Raw genomic sequence first — 18317 nt, forward strand, 5'->3', positions numbered from 1 at the left:
TATCATAATAACTTGAATAAACATTAAATGTATGGTCCCCGAGTATCTATCAATTCAAACAAGTGATATTATTATTATTATTATTATTATTATTATTATTATTATTATTATTATTATTATTATTATTACTATTACTATTATTATTAGAGTCGGTGGTGGTGTGCAGGAAAGATGAAAAAACTTTTTGGAGGGCGATTACTCGAATTCCTGCGATTTAATGTATGGATGCCTGTCACATCTGTTGGGCTCCAACTTGTGTGATTGTAGGAGAGTCAAACAGGGCGTTGCCTATATTGCTGTAAAAAAAAAAACAACAACAACAACTGTGGCTATAGGCTACATCAGGCCCGTTGGTTGGGCTATATTTCCCCCTTTGTGACAAGATCGCTGTCGTTATAAATTACTCACCGTGACACATTCTCCCTGCTTCAACGAATAGACACACACACACACACACACACACACACACACACACACTAAGGGAAAAAAGAAAACAATTTCGCATGTACTGTAAGAGATTGTGTCTTGGCTGTCATACGGTGCCTCACAGATCACGATGTCAAAAGAGCAGTAAAGTGATTTCATGCTGCACTACGTCCACAGACGTCTGGTTGTCTTGACGTCAGGAGGATCCTGAGCGGACCCAGCGCTGCGCACAAACACAGCCACATCGCTCCCAGAGGGAAGGAGAGCTGCACACCATAGCCACAGATCGCCATTTAGGTAGGTTTTATTTCACTTATATGTTTCAGAAAATTTCTTCAATAGACGTGTAGTTTTATATTCGACCGTAAGAGCCTAAGTGTGCACGGTGCGCTTCCATGTCGCATGTCCGCAACCTCCTGATTTAACCAAAGATGCGGGCTTCTTTTGACTGCCGTACCCTTGAGCGCTGCACTACACCCACAATTCTCTTTTTGTTGGCTACTTCCATAATCACCAGCATCAAATGGTACTGGTTCAGTGTGAGGTTATTTTTTTATGCTTATTTCAGTTCAACATATTGCTTGTCATTCACCGCATGCAGCCTTAATGCAGAGCCGGTATTTAAAGAAAAAATGTGCAATTTCCCCTCTAATCAAAAGGTCTTAATCTGTTCGTAGCTTTTCCGTCTTGAGTGTAAGTCTTCACACGTGAAATACAGCAAAGGTCCCTGAGCTGGCAGCATCCTCTAACCATGCGTTTGTTTTTGCGGCGGAACATGCGCTTGTTCTGTGTGCACTGTTTGCCCTACTTCCAAGCTGGTATTTGTTGCTATTTATTGTTCCCCAGCCCGGTTGGCTGGCAGGAGGCTGTGGTTGTAGGTGTGGCTGCTGGTGGGTATTTATGTTGTAATTTTGTTGTTGTTGTTGTTGTTGTTTTACTTTGGCCATTTGCCATTTAAGAGTAAAAATAATAATCTCCATAGAACTTACAATCGAACTGGCAACTGCAAAGTTTCATGCTCCAAATGCAAGCACACAGTCCGCCACAACCTAACCTTTTAATCAGGAAAACGAGTAGTGTAATGGCTGGAGGCTCTCTGCAACACTTGCATCTATCAGCCAAATTGTAATGGATATATTAAACTGATGCAGTGGCAGAACATTTCTTTCAGTCTAAAATTAAATGTAGGCTATTAAGCACTGCAGCCAGAGTGTCAGTCGATTGTGACGTGTGCTAAGAATGTTTGTCTTTATTCTCCTGTGCCGAGCTGTAGGCTGAACATTGTTATGTCATGGTCCAACATGACATAAAGCCATCCTTCCTTCAAATCTCACCAACATCAGTATCCGAATCTCCATCTGAAGAATTCACCACAATTCCGTCAAATGTGTTTGTCCATAAAGGATTAGGCCATCATATGAAGTGCAGGTTATATATTCTATAAATATATTGACTGTTTTTGTTCTGTCCTCTCAGCTGTAGTGTGGCGAATCCGATCAGCGTTGTAGGATGCCTCTTGGAGAGGATGGAAACGGATGGAAAAAGAAGACGTCAGACATCAAAGAACATTATGACTTCAAAGAAGTGCTGGGAACGTAAGTCCTACTTGTGAGTTTAGTGCTCTTGACAGGGCGAGGCTGCTTTATCAACCAGGGGCAACCACGCTTACGGCCCCAGACCCTCGAGGGTCCTGAAAACCCGACCTCTGTCTGGTAGGCAATTATGAAGCATTCTGAATGGCGATAATTTTACCTTCGGGGGGGCAGAAGTTTCAGCAGTTGATATCTTGTACCCTCAGAGAGTAGGATGGAAACTATCTGCTAACATTCCAACGTGCTAAATCTGAACATTTCACTTCAGTTCAGTCATGTCTTGTTAAACTTGCTGGTTCTTGGAGCTCAAGTCAAAATTCAATCCCAAATTTATAGAACACTGGAGAAGCTGGAGGGTCAGGCAGGGGCCCGCTTACTTAAGTTCTCCCAAATGGGCTGCAGCATTTGAGTTGAGAAGCATAACTGACACCCTGGGTGTGCCTGTTAGTCATAATGCATGTTTGACTTTTATTTATAAATCTGACTCATACTTGTCTTGTTCTTGGCACATGTTGGATGTTTAATTCATTACTCCTGACTTAATTTATTTAAGTATATATTTTTCACCCCCACCCTGACCAACCGGAGAGTAGGTCAAGCAGAACAAAAGGGATCATCATCACGTTGTCTTTATTGTATTTCTAAAGTTCTGACTTATTAAAATGAACAACACAATAAACATTACATGATCTAATAATAATAATAATAATAATAAAAGATTTGTAAAACACTATCAAGATTAACTTCACCAAGATTTTGTAACTTTATCCTTGTTGCTTTCAGTTCTCATAATACACCCAATGTACTTTTATTCAAATTATCTGAATCTTCTCAATGACACCACATTGTATCATCTGCAGAAGAGGAATACATACCAACTTTTCACGCTAAAATGAAGGCTCGTGGTCCTAATATTGACCCCAGGAGGACTCCACATATCATATTCAGATTTACTCTCAGTAAATTCTACATGATGTTTTACTGTCATGGCCACTTTACCAGGTGCACACAATACAATATAATGTGATCCAATACCACAGTACTGCCTCCAATTCTATTATATTGCACATATCCTATTAAATTGTGGACTTGGACACCAAATGGTAGATTTTCTTGGAAACTCTGTCACCATTTAATCTAACTGCTCCATCTCGCTATAGATCTTTGATTTGGTTCGAATGATTGTGAAAAGGTGTGTGAATGAATAACTTTTGTTGTCATAGACTGGTTCCTGCAACTGTCGGCTGCAATGTGACTGTTAGATTTTTGAAGCCCAACTTCAATTCCCACAGGGGAAATCTGCAATTTATTTTTCTGTTGCTTGGAGATTGACTCTGATTACCTTCACTACGGAGTGATACATGGTCACCTGCATGTGTCTCTTGTGTGCTGAACAAAACAAATGAACGGATTTAGATGACTTTATGTTGAGATAGGTAATATCATTTTAATTAAGTTTTGGAGGCAATCTGGATCAGATTGTAGATTCTGTTTCTTGAAGAATTTTGTAGGCCATTTGCAGGATATGGTTTCATCCATCCATCCATCCATCCATTTTCTATACCGCTTATCCGTTAAGGGTCACAGGGGGCTGGAACCTATCCCAGCTGACATTGGGTGAGAGGCGGATTCACCCTGGACGGGTCGCCAGTCCATCGCTGGGCCATCAGGAACAATTAGGGGTTCAGTATCTTGCTCAAGGACACTTGGACATGGTCACCAGGGGAAGTGAGGATCAAACCAGCGACCCTTCGGTTGCTAGACGGCTGAGCCACGTCTGAGCCATGCCGCCCCTCAACAGTTCAATGATACTATATTTGTGTCCTGTGTCCATGTAGTCTCCTTGGTGGAGGTATGAACTCTCTTACTACTTCCTTGTACCATTTTGTTACTGCCACATGTTCCAGCTCAAAAGAGATTAATCACATCTGATCTAAGACACATTAATTTCAATAATCTCAAGTTAGCAACAACCAACGGGGATGCACTGCACATGGTTATGGCGAGGGATGAACTGTGACTGCACCCTTCATGGGGACAGCTTTGAGCCCAGATGGTTGGGGGGGCAAGTCTTCCCCCAAACTAAGTTGAAGCGACCTAGTACGCCTCCACCTGTGGTGACATGAGTGGGCCATATGGAGAGTGGTTGTTTTCTTTCTTTTTGGGCTCACACCTGCTTCCCTGGAGAGGCTGCACACAAGCAGATATTAATGACTGTGCAACTCTGGTCCAAATCCAAAAATGTGAACTAGGCATGAGCAGATGATAAGGCTGTCTGGCTGTGCGGGGATCTGTAGGAGGATATCAAAGATGATTCTATCAGCCTGTGTCTCAGAGCTGATGGATGCAATGCATGTCATCTAATAAAATGGATATATGATCATCCGTGGTAACTGCCTCCTTGTGTCCCAGAAGACTTAACAGCAACTTTAAATAGAGTTATGTCATGCAGGCTGAGAGGGTGACCTGGCAGGATAGTACGTTCCCATATTTCAAAAAGAATGGAACAAATATGTTGTAATATTCTTTTCCTCCTGTCACCAATGGTGGACCTGGCAGAGGGCAGAATTAATGTTTTGACGGAAAGCTTCTTATGCTCGGAGAGAAGATTACAGAGCAGCTTTATCCAGGAATTCAGTGTGTGAAGTTAATTGATTTATGTTGAAATATTATATTCAATTCTACCTAATCCTCACAGTGCACCTCTGTTTGGAGTCCAATTCAGGACAGTTTGTCCTAAAGCATGTGGAATTAATCACTCACCATTCAACAGTTGTCATATCTATCACTCTTTGGTCTTAGTGACTCTTCTTTGTCATTCTCAACAGGTTTTCTCTGTTCATAAAATGATTTAGCTCTTCTGAGGCATCTAAGGTCCCTATAAATTACCTTATATGCTGTATATAATTTGAAATTGAGGATAACGATCCAAGAAAATGAAGTATAAAAGCTATTTTTTTCTGAAATGATAGCACAACCACGATGCGCTGCCTTCCAAGGTCACTCTTTTAGGCTGCCTGTTGCGCTGTCACTATTGCACACACCCACACTCTGCACGCAGACATTTTTATTGCCACACTGGCTTTAGTGAGAAAAATGAGGTACAAGCTACTTTGATTTTGGAGCCTGAAGTAGTTTGATTGGTCGGTAGGTTGGATCAGCAGCCTGAGAGTCCACTGGATGATGTGTATTGTCCTTTTTGAGGGGGAGTGGGGGGTTCTGCGTGTGTCGATACATGATTGATGGATCAGTGTTTGAGTACTTTTAATAAATGAGTCCAGCATCAGTGTGTTTATACACAACTAGACTGGTGCTCTTACTGAGATGAAGAGGCAGGAGTACACTTCATTACTCATTGTAATACTTTAGGAAACTAGACAGCATTGAAGGAGCAAATACCTCCAACCAGGCGAACTTTCGGCCCCTGCACGTTCACTCTCGGGCCCTCATTAAAAGCTTCAAGCAATGATGAATTGGCCCTTGCACCCCCACACACAAGTCGCAGTGTTTGGCTGTTCAACAGAGTGAAAGGGAGGTGAAACCCAATAATATTTGGATTTTGCGTGAAGGAACAGACAAGGACCTGGGTCTGCCCAATGTCTCTGCCTGTTAAAAGGCCATTTATGTCACCACAGTTGCAGATGCGCTCGCTCATGGGGAATTATTGGGCATTTCATTCACTGACGTCGTGGATTTCTGTCAAGGTTTGTGGTGTTTTTAGCTGTGGTGATATGAGTTATTTAGTGTTGGGGATGCTTTAATGGACAATAGTGAGGAAATTATCAAAGTGATCTCGTGGCTCGGCTGAAGTGCTTGGCTCCAGTTTAACGAATAATTCAGACCACACACAACAATAAAAACAGTTTTAACAATCCACTACAGTGAGTTGAGTAGCTTCTCCAGTTGCAGATGTGCCGATATTTCCTCTGTACAACATCAACATTGATACATTAAGCAGGTAGGATGTGCAACAGAGTGTGGAGCAGCAGTTTGTGGAGCTGTCTGCTAGCCCTTCACTATGAGCCATCCTCAAACATTGGAGGAGAGTCTACGTATTCAGTAAATGATAGATTTTGTAATGACGCAGTCAGACAGAGGCAAGCTAGAAAATGAAATATCAGTTTCATTGAGGTTCTAAAAAGTAGTGAAGTACATCTGTGGCTGTTCAGGTTTAAGAACCATTTGGCCCAGATGGGTATTGTGTCAGTGCATAAACATTGTGATTATTCCTAGCTGAACACTGTTGGAAAGCCCTTGTGCAGCGTGGAGTATTTATACAGGAGAGCCGAGGAGTGAAGAGGTTGACTTTAGTTTGGTAGACAGAAAACATGCAGCACAATTGTTAGCGAACAAGGCCCAAACTTTATTTCATTGAATAAAAAGTGCTGTTATTGACAATGATGTAAAAATGGAATCGCAATGGGATTATACGATGTGTTTCTCTCTCCCTCTTGAGCACAAACTCTGACAAAATGGATTACTCTAAAAAGAGAAAGCTTTTTTGGGACTTGTTGGGATGGAAGAGAGCACTTGCCTCAGGTGAGATCAATATATTGATGAATGCTCGTAGCTTTCTGCAACAGGTCCAAGGAGCCTTCTCGCCATGATATATAGTGCAGCTTTCAAAAGAAAATGGAATGAATAAACAAGTAAAAGCCATTATGATTAATGTTTTCCATTGCAGTAAATATCCTGGATCTGCAGCGAGATGCTGCAGGCTTTAATTAGAATGCACCAGCATTTCAATAGTTCTAACATAGTTCTATTCAGATGCTTTATGTGGATTAATGCATCACTTAAGACACACTCTGCTTGCTTCTCTTACCATCAAAAGGAGTTGAATCAAAGTATTAACACTCATTAACACATCCTCACATCATTTTACAGCCATTCCATGTCCAATAATATTCAAGATTCGGAAATTGATATAAAGGTCAAAGTGCATATTAGATTTTGATTTTGTTTTGCGGTGATCCCTCAAATATAGTTAGCAAAAATGTATGACCCAAAATATGACATATTACAGTTGAAAAATAAGTTTGAATCCCCAAAGTGACATCGGTGCACTGAAATGATCAACTTTACCAGTAAGATGTGAATTGTGATTTACCTCAAGTATCATTTCTGAATTATGACTTAGCTCAGGCTCAGTTCTGCATCAGCAGTGCTATATTTTAACTGTCAATATTCAGATGTGTGTGTGACAGGGTTTTTAAGTGACATAAACAGAAAGCGTCAGCAAAAAAAACCAACCCTGCATTGGTGCAATGAAATGTAATCTTGAACAGCCAGACAGTTACTTCACTAAATAGCAAATAGGAAATAAATTCAAGTCTATTAAAGTGGACAACATCAACGCTAATTCTGCCACATCAAGATGTCCACAAAGTCTTAAACTAAAACCCATTTCACAGTAACAGATGAAGCTTCCTGTCCTCTTCCATTTACTGCTCCTAACCCAAACCCGTGGAGACCCCCCCCCCCCCCCCCAGCATCTCTAAGGAGAAATGAGCAACTGGATAATTACAATGTGTCTCACAGCAACAGTATTAAAGTGTGTGCGTGTGTGTCTGTGGCTATACGTCCATGAACCACTTCTCCTAGCTGTCTCATTTGCTCTCCATCATTCAGTCACTCACAACTATCAGGTGAAATGATGCAGATGTAATTATCATATTTATAAAGCACCGTTTTAAGCATCAGTCCAGGTAACATGCAGCTCTACAGTTGCTACTAATGAGATGTCATTCCCTGCCTGGCTAGTTTTTTTTAAATTTTTTTTAATCAGGAATCTCATATAAATAATTTTGAGTGTGGATCAAGTCACATACAGAAAAAAACATTTCTCCAAGATGTATTTATGCGTACTACTATTGTTTTAGCAGAGAAAAGGAGAATTGTGCAAAAAATAAATGGTTGAAATTGTAACACAACTTTTGCAATTTCGAGTGTTGACAACAGATAAATGATCAATCTTCTTTTTAACTTCATTGAACTGTGAATCCTGTTATGATAATATAAGTAACCATCATGTTGGTGTTGATATCATTTGCGTGATCTATTATCAATTTGAAGTTGTTTTGAAGTGTCCTATTTTTCTGGTGTCCAATGTCTGCACAATATTATAGTAATATGAAATAATACAACTTAACTAAAGGTGTTTTAAGCGCTTCACACGAGACATAAAGTAAAAACTAAAACTACAACAACATGGTCGAAGTTAGAACAGATGAGAATACAACATTACAGTGTACAAAAAGAAGATGCCGTGAGATCAGGCAAATAATGAAAAAGTTAGGCGTATCAGAGGAGCTGCCCTTGAAGGAGACGAGTCTTGCAGAGGTTGTAGAAGATAAAAGGATACTCTTGCTGCTCTGATTGTATAAGCTAGCCCGTTCCACCAGCCTGTACACAGATCTATCATGTGTGTAGGGAATGATGATGATGATGTACAGTGGCTGAGGGGGAGCATGGGCCTGTATGATTGAGTTCCAGTAGATTGGTGCAGATCCAGAAGTCACTCTGCAAGCAGGCATTAGTGACTCGAATTTGATTTGGGCATCCATGGGTAGCCATTGGAGGTGAGGGAGCAGCGTGGTGACGTGAGCTCAAAAACCAGATGCATTCAAGATTTAAAAAAAAGAAAAAGAAACGCAATCTCTGGCCATTGCCTTCCATTGTAATGCTAAATCCACTGAATGTCATAAGATCCAACCCTTGTGTCTCTCTCAGGCCATCAACCCTCCTGTAAGCAACTAATAAATGGATTTTTACTCAGTTTGACACTCTGGCTGTAAATGCAGCCAACGTAAACACATTAAAAGGCTTTTATGAGTCGATGGGAGTTGTAGCTTTATGTAATCTGAGTTTAAAATCATTTTAATCAGAACATTTTTAAACGATGCAACTAGAGGTGCGTGAGGATCTGCTCTCCTCAAGTGCATCAGCTTCACTATGCAAACATTTCTGCTGCGGTGCTTGACTGAGCACAAGATGGCCACAGTACAAAGCCATCTCAAGGATTACCACAAATCCACACTGAGCATTTATTATGACATGATGATGGAAATGAGAAGGGGTGCGCTGTGTGGCGGTCAGCTGGTACAATAATTCTTCAGCGCTGTGTTAATAACCTCTAAATGCAGAATAAACAGTAATGTTTGCATTTGATCACAGGGGCCGACCTCTGAAGTCATCAGACTTTTGTTTAATGTTGCAGACTAAAGTCAACTTGTCCACCATTCAGACTGAGAGGACTCAAATGTTCCAGAGTTTAACAGAAGAAAAAAAAATGATGAAATATTGGAATCACGGTGAGGTTTTCGAGACCAATCTAGAGACTATTAAAAATTACAAAACAAAAAGTGGAAGTTGGTGTCAAACGCTGTTCGGTTTGGATTTTACACCACTATACCTCTCTAAAACTACATGTTAGTAGAAATCTATAGAATTGTTTCATACAGAAATAAGAAGATCTAAAATTTAGGCTTGTAATTTAAGCTTTTTTTTTACTTTGAATTTGTAAAAAAAGGTCTGAGCCAATCACACACACTGAGTACTTCAATCGGCATATTATGTTTTTAATCTCTGTGCTTTGTGATTGAAGGGGCTATAAATTGTAGTTAATGATTTCATAAATAACTTACCAATACTTAATCAGTTTAAGGTATTTAAGTCTTTTGCGGTGCCAGGTTACTGGGCTCAGGTGGTTACCTGACTGATGGCAAGATCAACAGCGTACACACACATATGTTATACGGACCACCCTAACCGCTGTATATTGGTTCTGTAGTGCAAGTAATTATTTCACTTATTTCACCAGAATTTCTTTAGAAACTGTAGCACAGATGTCTGACAACATTACCCAGCGACCTGAGTCTGGTAAAGCCTGGACTCATGAGGGTGTGCCTGGTTCTCCACCCCGGCTGTTGTGGATGATTACTCTTTTGTCATGATTTTGACTCAGCTTTCTTAGTCACATTTTTTTCTTTTTTTAGCTTTTTTTTTTTAGCTTTGTTTTTAATTTATGTAAGTTTAGTCAGTAGCAGTCAGCTGTAGTGGCCCACAGGGAAACATCCAGGTACTCCCTGGACAGCCACTGCACCACTGGCTGTTTCACAGATATGTACAGGATCCCTGCGGTTGCTAACAATGTTCATGCGTTGAGGCCTCCTCCTGTGCTTCCTCCCACGCTCCTGTGGGGAGACTGCGTAAATACACTCTATTCTCCCTCTCATCATCGCCACACCATAATCCATAATGCAGTCTAGTCTCCTTGAGGAACAGCCATTCTACATTTACTGTATCTATTATTGAATGGATTAAAAATAGTTTCTTTTTTCTTTAAAAAAAAGGCTATTTCCGTAAATGTCTCTATGTGAGTGTTGCTTCACCTCTCAAGCCTTTTTTCAGCCCCCAAACCTCTCTCTAATGTCACCATTTTGAATTATTCATCCAGTGACAGACACACACACACACACACACACACACACACACACACACACACACACACACACACACGTTCCATGCAAACACAGAACCTGATGGTTGAATGCAAAGCATCTGGGCATTTAGTTTGTTGGACTTAATATTTTGGTGAATAGAATATGACAACATATAATATATAAAATTTTTAGCATGCAGCACCTCAAAATGATCCTCACTACATTATGTTTTATACTTTCTGCTTCCTCATGGCTCGTATCTGAAACAGAATGCTCTTTCCTTAGCTTTCCTATCTTGCCCATTTCACCCCTCACGCCCACACATTTCTCTTGCTCTCGCTAATGTGTTCATTTGTGTGTCCACTGCCTGTGCTTTAGGGGAGCTTTCTCTGAGGTGGTTCTAGCAGAGGAGAAGAGGACCCAGAGGCTAGTGGCCATCAAGTGCATCCCTAAGAAAGCCTTGGAAGGCAAAGAGAACAATATAGAAAATGAGATTGCAGTACTACACAGGTGAGGCCTCCAAAAGTTCCTCGCAATGTGTCAGCAGTAGTTTTGTGTCCGGCGGGAGGAATCCGTCACTGCGGGATCTTATGACAACGTATGTTGAGATGCAGAATTTATGCAGGGGTCAATTGAATGGGTGACTAAATGCATGGTGTCAGTAGAAACAGTAGGATTGTGCACCGGAAATGTCAGGAGTAAAGAAGATAGACCTATTTTTAGTGTCCCTGTTGCCAGGGCAACAGCACACAGAGGCGGAGATGGTGAGGAGTTCCCTGCAGCAGTGTATTGAAGAGAAAGAGACATAGAGGTTGGGGTGGGGGGTGGGGGGTAGGTAGGGGGTTGTTATTGACAGAATATAGGAGGTATGGGTAGGTGGAGTTTAGCCAGATATTTAAAGTGAAGTAAAGTGAATAACAGAGCAAGAAAGATCCAACAAAGTTAAATAATTTAAACACTAATTGATACTTCTGTTTAGTGAGTGTTTTATTCTTCAAAGCCTGAGCGCTAAGAGAAATGTTGGTTCAACACCACTGCAAAGGTAATTTTTTTCAATATGAGACAGGTGCATGTTAAAGTCCCTCCCATAGTGTGCAGAGATGTTCATCGGTGAGAGGTACAAGCAGCACACACAGGTCTTTATGCAACTATTCCTTATAGTAGACAGCTAGAAACATGAAGCATTTGTGTGTTTGAACTGGAAATGTTGTTATTTAGTTGCTAAGGAGAAAGTTCTTCTTAGGAAAGAGAGAGCGGAGCACTCTCAATCTGAAATATGCATCAATCATGCCATCTGGTGACCAATTTGGAGTAAGTTTTTAGAGAAATGTATCAATGTATGCTTTCATTTGATTTCTGTCCATTTATCTTCCTCAGAATCAAGCACCCCAACATTGTTTCTCTGGAGGACATCTTTGAAAGCACATCTCATTTATATCTCGTCATGCAGTTGTGAGTGTTTCCTTTGTTACATGAATGTAATATAAAGCATGGATTTATATAACATTTTTTTTGGGGGGGGGGGGGGGATTGGGAGTCAATTAGCAGCAATGCATCAATCCAAAAGCAAAAAGCTTCCATTGTTCTAATCCTCAGTGGTACCGATCCTCAAGTTCTTATCATTTAGGTGCTTTATTCACTTGAACTAACAGTTCCCACATCATTTTGATAGTGCCCTGACTTATGAATAAACAGAAATGTGTCTTTTTCCATTCCTCTCTCGAGCTCTGTATGTCTGTTTCTACTCTTCCTAATATATAGAGCTGCTTTCAGGCACTAGGGGCGAGCATGGAAATCTCAATGCAAAAATCATTTAAAAGGTAAAAATGGATGGAGGGAGCTAAGAAGAGAAAAAAATGAGTCACAGGTAGTCAGTCGATGTTACGCTAGCAGGCAGCTACTGTATTTGGAACCGGTGTAGTACTGCTGTGGGTCCAGATTCAGACACAATATTCGCATCAATCAGAAGCCTGAAGAAGGTCACAGTAGTCTTGAGAAAATCAGTTTCACGTAACATGGTGGCACAATAGCGCAGTACTCTGCTAAATGAACAGATTTGAATGCACCATTGTTCTCTATTTTACTGCTTGGTACCAGCAGCAAAACTAGGTAATGCGGCTTGAGGGGAAACGAGTGTGTTATCGGACAGATAGTTTATGGTGAAAGCAACACCGTGCCACAGCTCATATTTGTAGTTCATTAGAACCGACCTATTAAGCAGCTGTTGAATGTGCAGGGTATCTGGAGGGGAGCTGTTCGACAGGATCGTGGAGAAAGGCTTCTACACCGAGAGAGACGCCAGCCAGCTCATCCACCAGATCTTGGATGCAGTCAAATATCTCCACGATATGGGAATCGTCCACCGAGACTTGAAGGTATTATGGCTCAGAGAGGACAATAATGTACCAACCTGGCTTGCCTCACTTGTAAAAACCTGCTCTTTGATCGTCTCCTTCTGTTCATGCAGCCAGAGAATTTGTTGTATTACAGCATGGATGAAGACTCCAAGATTATGATCAGTGATTTTGGACTGTCAAAGATCGAGGGAGCAGGCAGTGTTATGTCCACAGCTTGTGGTACTCCTGGATACGTGGGTGAGGCATTCATTTCAAGGATCATCCATTCTCTGCTCGCCCCCCCAGCCCCCACCTCCCCACCCTTCCCTCTCTTTCATGTGAGCTCAGCACTTGCTGTTTCAGCTGATATCCCCTCTTTATTCATGGCGTTGTGAGAGGCTCTTTTATCCACTACTGAGTCAATTGCAAGTGTTTCTGAAGTACTTTCTACCTGTTTAACTTGACCCATCAGATCATATGGTATTACTGAAAGAGATCAAGGTCAAGATTACTTGAATTCACCCAGACTGCTACTGCTTCATGTTTTTAATGCCTGCTGTTTGTAATTCTCAGCTCCCGAGGTACTCGCTCAGAAGCCGTACAGTAAAGCCGTGGACTGCTGGTCCATAGGAGTTATATCTTATATTCTGTGAGTCTGAGCTCATTCTTTTCTCAGAAGCATACAAAGCGATACCTGTAATGTACTAATATCCCTCCTTCAGGTTATGTGGGTATCCTCCTTTTTACGATGAAAACGATGCCAAGTTGTTTGAGCAGATTCTGAAAGCAGAGTATGAGTTTGACTCCCCGTACTGGGACGACATCTCCGATTCAGGTATTTATTTTAAATAACTACAGAAGGTCCAGTAATGTCGGTTATTATAGTAAGTGAACTTTTCTCTGCAGCCAAAGACTTCATCTGCCACCTGATGGAGAAAGATCCTTTAAAAAGATACACATGTGAGCTGGCCCTGCAGCATCCATGGTAGGAAGTTTGTTAGATATTCACACTATTAAAACTACTACTACTACTGAAACTGTTCTGATGATGAGAAAGAAAGAATTTGCAAAAAGGGATTACTTTTCAAGAGCAAATACCAAATATTTGCTGGTTCAACCATCGCAAATGCAATGAATTTTTAAAAAAAAATTCGGATACAGCCAAGACCGCAGTTTGTGTCCATTACTTTCATGCATTCCATTCATTGCTTTGTCTGTAAAATATCACATAAAATAGTGAAAAATATATAAGTTAAAATGACACAATTCACAGCAATATTCTGTCGACTGACTACCAATTATCATAATCGCTGATCTTCCTGTTGATGTTGCAGGATCTGTGGAGACACGGCTCTGGACAAGAATATTCATGAATCTGTCAGCGCTCAAATCAAGAAGAACTTTGCTAAAAGTAAATGGAAGGTCGGTGATTAGAGCAGCGTCTTCGCTATAGTTCTCTTTCAATAGCTGTACGGCACAGATGAGGCTTATGATCTCCTTCCTCTGCCCCCCCCCCCCCCCCCCCATGCAGCAAGCGTTTAACGCTACAGCAGTAGTGCGCCACATGCGCAAGTTACAGCTGGGCACGAGTCTCGAGGGACCTAGTCAGATTACTCCCACCAGTCCCTGCCATGGACATCTGCTCCCCGAGGAAGAGGAGGAGGATGATGAGGACTTAGGTAATGGGGAGGAAGAGAGCTGTGAGTATGCAAATATACTGCGGATGAACAAATTTGTCTGTTAGGAGTCCAAATCAAACCTCTTCGGCCTTCTTTACCGGGAACAGCCACACAAGAGCAGGTGAAGGAACAGGAAGGAAGAAGAGAGACATAAAGCATGAACCCGCTTTACAGTTTCTCAGACGTGTGTTTGTAACCTCTGATTTCTCTCAGGTTTTACATTTCTGCTCATGGTTCATTCAGTTTTTGGTTTCTATCTTCCATGGAAGATTCCCGAGGCTTTACTTTAGATTGTACTCATACACAAGAATTTAGAAGTATTTTAAATTCTGATATCATCACTAGTTTTATTGATACAGTGGTACATATTGATAATCTAAAAAAAAATACTTTTCAGGTCGTACAGATGATATCATCCTGAAAAAGGAAAAAGGCTGATATTATCAAAAATGTCCAATGTGGTCTAAGTATATTAAAAAAAAAAAAAAACAGCAAAATGAATGCTGTTTGAATCTTTCCAAAGGGTTAAAGTATCTCTCTCTGTTTCTCTGGATGTTATCGTCAGAACAACATCAGTTTTTCTCCTTTGATGAGGATTCAGAGAATTTTTGCACAATTTCACAAAGCTTTTATTCACAGAAGCCCTCTCAGGTAAGAATGTAACCTTGACTTGTCACTCAGTTTAGTCACCGGTGAATTGCAGAAGCTGCTTCTCTGTGTACAATGACCTCAGTTCTCTGGAGCCGTAGGGTTTATTTCTGAGCAGCAACATCTAACATTAGGCCTTAATTCTTAGCTGTAACCTAATTATCTACACCTGCAGCTTTTGTAAGTGTTGCCTTTTGAATGTTGATTAGACGATGAATCATACCACATCGCTGAGAGAGAACAAATCAGCCCAAATGGAGCTCCAGAGTAAAGCACGTCACATGCGTCCTCTTTATATTCCCCAGTGTCCCACTATGAGGACGGCCGGCGCGGGAGCACAGAGGGGAGCACAGACCGGGACAGTCTGAGGAGCTGCACCTACTGCTGCAGGCCAGCCAGTCGCGTTTGAGCACAACCTCCCGGTGTCACCATGACGTTGTATCCCTGGAGCGCCCAGAACCCTCCGACCTGCCCACCCACCCGCCTGCCTGCCCGCCCGCCCGCCCGCCCAGTCTGGCCAGGAACGCAGAGTAGTTATCAGGCACAGTCACCCACCCACAGTCAAAGTGTGGTAATCCTTTGTTCAAAACCGCGTCCCGACTCCAGGTACACACATTTGTTGCAGAAGAGTATGCAAAACTACCACAAGATTTTTTTAAAAAGGGGCTGTCTGCATCTTTGTCCTGTAATCACCCCCGCAGCAACTCAACACGTCCTTTGTGCAGCTATAGCAGACTCTTTTAGCAGAAGTGGCTCTGGATGTTAGATTTAGGAGAAAAACAACCTCTGGAGTCATCATCAGAGATGAAGCAGTGGTCTAAAGGCAAATTCTCTTCATTATTTTTGCTTTTTGTCCTCATATTATTTGTCACATCTACCTCTAATCACAAGTCCATCATGCACTACATTTCTGGCAGCTTTCTCAAAAAAGAAAAAAAAGAAAAAAAAAGACAAAAGTCTGGCCAGACAAGGAAGGAAGGATACGTTACAGAGGGAGATGGGCTGAATCCTGCATGTCTTTGCACTCTTACTGCCCACATAGATGTTTAGTTGAGTAGAATTAATGTCACGTCTTCACTGCCGACACCACTTGTCTTTTATTTCCTCATGTCGTCATTAAGTGTCTCTGTCTTTTGTTTTGTTTGAAGCCTTTCTGGAGAGGAGCTGTGTGAGAGTGGAGGACGGTGATTCAGGGGGGTTTGGACTCTATTCTGGCTCAGACTGGGTGGTTCTGACTTGAAGTGTCTGCATGCGTTTGTTGGGGAAAAACATCAAAATGTATCAAAAAGGAGAATTTCTTTTTTCTTTTTCTTTTTTTTTTGTTTTTGTTTTATGGCTGTTCTGTTATCAGAGGCTCAAACTGAGATCCCCTTAAAACTCACACAGCTATCGTTTCTCGTCATCTTATTTCAAAGGTGTGTTGAGTTCATCGTGCATGAGAAGAAAAAAACGTTGCGTTCTATATCACCCTCCTGCTGGCTGCCGGGCTCGGGCCTGTGTCGCGCCGACCCTGAGGGATCTCAGTCTGGGCGCTCCGCCTGCTCTGTGCTGTGCACCTCTAGTGGAAGAAGTTTTGGTCTACTGTTTGCATGACCTGGTTAAATATGTTTACATGAATGATGATCAATTAGTATAAACAGACATGATTATTATTACTCTGTTGTATTGAAAATGATGTAATACTGTAATTTTGAGCTATATAATGTGAAGTGAGTAACACCAAAAGTAATGTTGTTGACAAAGTACAACACAGCACAGTGGACGTATCATCTACACGATGGTCAAGTCTCTCTACCCAAGTGACATTTTCTCCTGTACTATGTTTATTTCAGTCTATTTTTTTGTGCATTGCCTCTGTCAAACTATCTATCTAATACCCAGCCACAAGCAGAGAAAAACACACACGTTTTTAAAATTTTACATGGGTGCCAGGGCACACATCAAAAAAATGAGAAGTTGCAAGGACTTCAGTGTATGCGTGTGTGCGTGTGTGTGTGTGTGTGTGTGAGAGGGAATGTTTGGCGGTAGGTTTAGATCCGTCACCAGTTAAATATATGACTCAGATGAAGGAAGAATGATTTAACGCTAAATTACCTGTCTGAAAGTACTTTAATCCTCTTCCAATTAAAATTTTAGTTTAGCTTCAGTGAGCCAAACAATCCACCGCATATTTTTGTTGAATCGGAGTACGTTCTGTTGCCCCTCTGATCTGTGGTCGATACATGCAGGTCCATAGTACAGTACAAGGAAGCAATCGCTCTGGATTTACATGACTGTAATTGTGGAAAATATGCAAACTGTGTGTGAAGGGCTTCATGTTAAATGTGAGATAGCTAACGTTGATGACTTTGATAAACGGGCTATTATATTTGTTTGTGACCTTCTGTTCAATCTAACCTGGCTGTGTTTTGTTTTGTTTTTTAAAGCTTGTTTTACCCATTAAAAAACACATCAAAATGCATAAAGAAACACCTGTATATTATATATATAAATATAAGTATATATTGTATATCCTTTTTTGTAAAGCTGTTTTGAGCTACAAATGTATGGATGCAATGCATCATGGGTTATTGAACAAGATGTAAGAAAATACAATGATTTGTACCCACAGAGATACGATTGCAGGAAATGAAATAAAACTTCCTTGTCTATGCATTGTGTGGTTTCTCTTTGTTTTGCAGCCAGCACATCACACTGGGGCTCACATGGGTTCTGCCTGTCATAAGTGGAGTTCGACTGGGCTCAGAGGGGGCTTTTAGGTTGTTGGTGGGGCTGGAAACTGGCATAGTGCAGGGTTTCTAAAGCACCGGCCCAGGGCCCATGGGTGGGCTGTGAGAGCCCCCTATTGAGCCACAAAATGTCTTCAAATCAGTCCAATGTGTGGAGTGTAGCTGGAATTGAATAGATGAGCAAATTCATTTGGGTCTTTTAATGGGCCGTTACCCTTGAATAGTTGGGCTTCAAAGGAGAAATTGGGCCCCAAACTTTAGAAACTGACAAAGTTTAACCTTGAAAACAAATATCTCAAAGTCCAAATTTAAAATTTTCTCATGGTTGTTGCTGTTGTCTTAAATTTAAAGGACCTCATTGTCCTCCGCCTCACACTGTCCAGGAGAAACTAAACTGACCTGAAGCTCAGGTGTGTAGTGGAAGTTAACAAGCACCATTTTCACAATTATTGAGGTCTGTTTT

At 41.3% G+C, this 18317-nt stretch overlaps 1 protein-coding gene across 2 annotated transcripts; it reads left to right on the forward strand.

Moving 5' to 3' along the window:
• The first annotated feature begins 511 nt into the window (after nucleotides 1-511).
• Nucleotides 512-17770, forward strand: camk1a (calcium/calmodulin-dependent protein kinase Ia). 2 transcript variants are annotated; one of them, XM_086199437.1, is made up of 12 exons: nucleotides 512-723; nucleotides 1903-2021; nucleotides 10841-10972; nucleotides 11840-11914; nucleotides 12699-12837; nucleotides 12930-13056; nucleotides 13372-13447; nucleotides 13521-13633; nucleotides 13705-13783; nucleotides 14133-14220; nucleotides 14330-14477; nucleotides 15431-17770. In XM_086199437.1, the coding sequence occupies exons 2-12, from the start codon at nucleotides 1936-1938 to the stop codon at nucleotides 15532-15534; spliced, it is 1167 nt and encodes a 388-aa protein (XP_086055563.1). In that variant the 5' UTR covers nucleotides 512-723; nucleotides 1903-1935; the 3' UTR covers nucleotides 15535-17770. The 2 variants fall into 2 exon arrangements, with proteins under 2 accessions (XP_086055563.1, XP_086055562.1); XM_086199436.1 differs by having other exon boundaries at nucleotides 513-723; nucleotides 14330-14498.
• The last annotated feature ends 547 nt before the right edge of the window (nucleotides 17771-18317 follow it).

Source organism: Aulostomus chinensis, chromosome 3 (genome assembly GCF_037954235.1).
Source record: "Aulostomus chinensis isolate RoL2024-O1b breed Wild chromosome 3, RoL_Achi_v1.0, whole genome shotgun sequence".
Taxonomy (NCBI): domain Eukaryota; kingdom Metazoa; phylum Chordata; class Actinopteri; order Syngnathiformes; family Aulostomidae; genus Aulostomus; species Aulostomus chinensis.

What these genes read in the sequence shown, in the direction of transcription:
- camk1a (XM_086199436.1), top strand. Translation starts at nt 1,936, where the DNA reads ATGCCTCTTGGAGAGGATGGAAACGGATGGAAAAAGAAGACGTCAGAC. An exon ending in TCGTCCACCGAGACTTGAAG is followed by an intron (nt 12,838 to 12,929) that starts GTATTATGGCTC and finishes CTGTTCATGCAG; the next exon opens with CCAGAGAATTTGTTGTATTA. An exon ending in GGACGACATCTCCGATTCAG is followed by an intron (nt 13,634 to 13,704) that starts GTATTTATTTTA and finishes TTTTCTCTGCAG; the next exon opens with CCAAAGACTTCATCTGCCAC.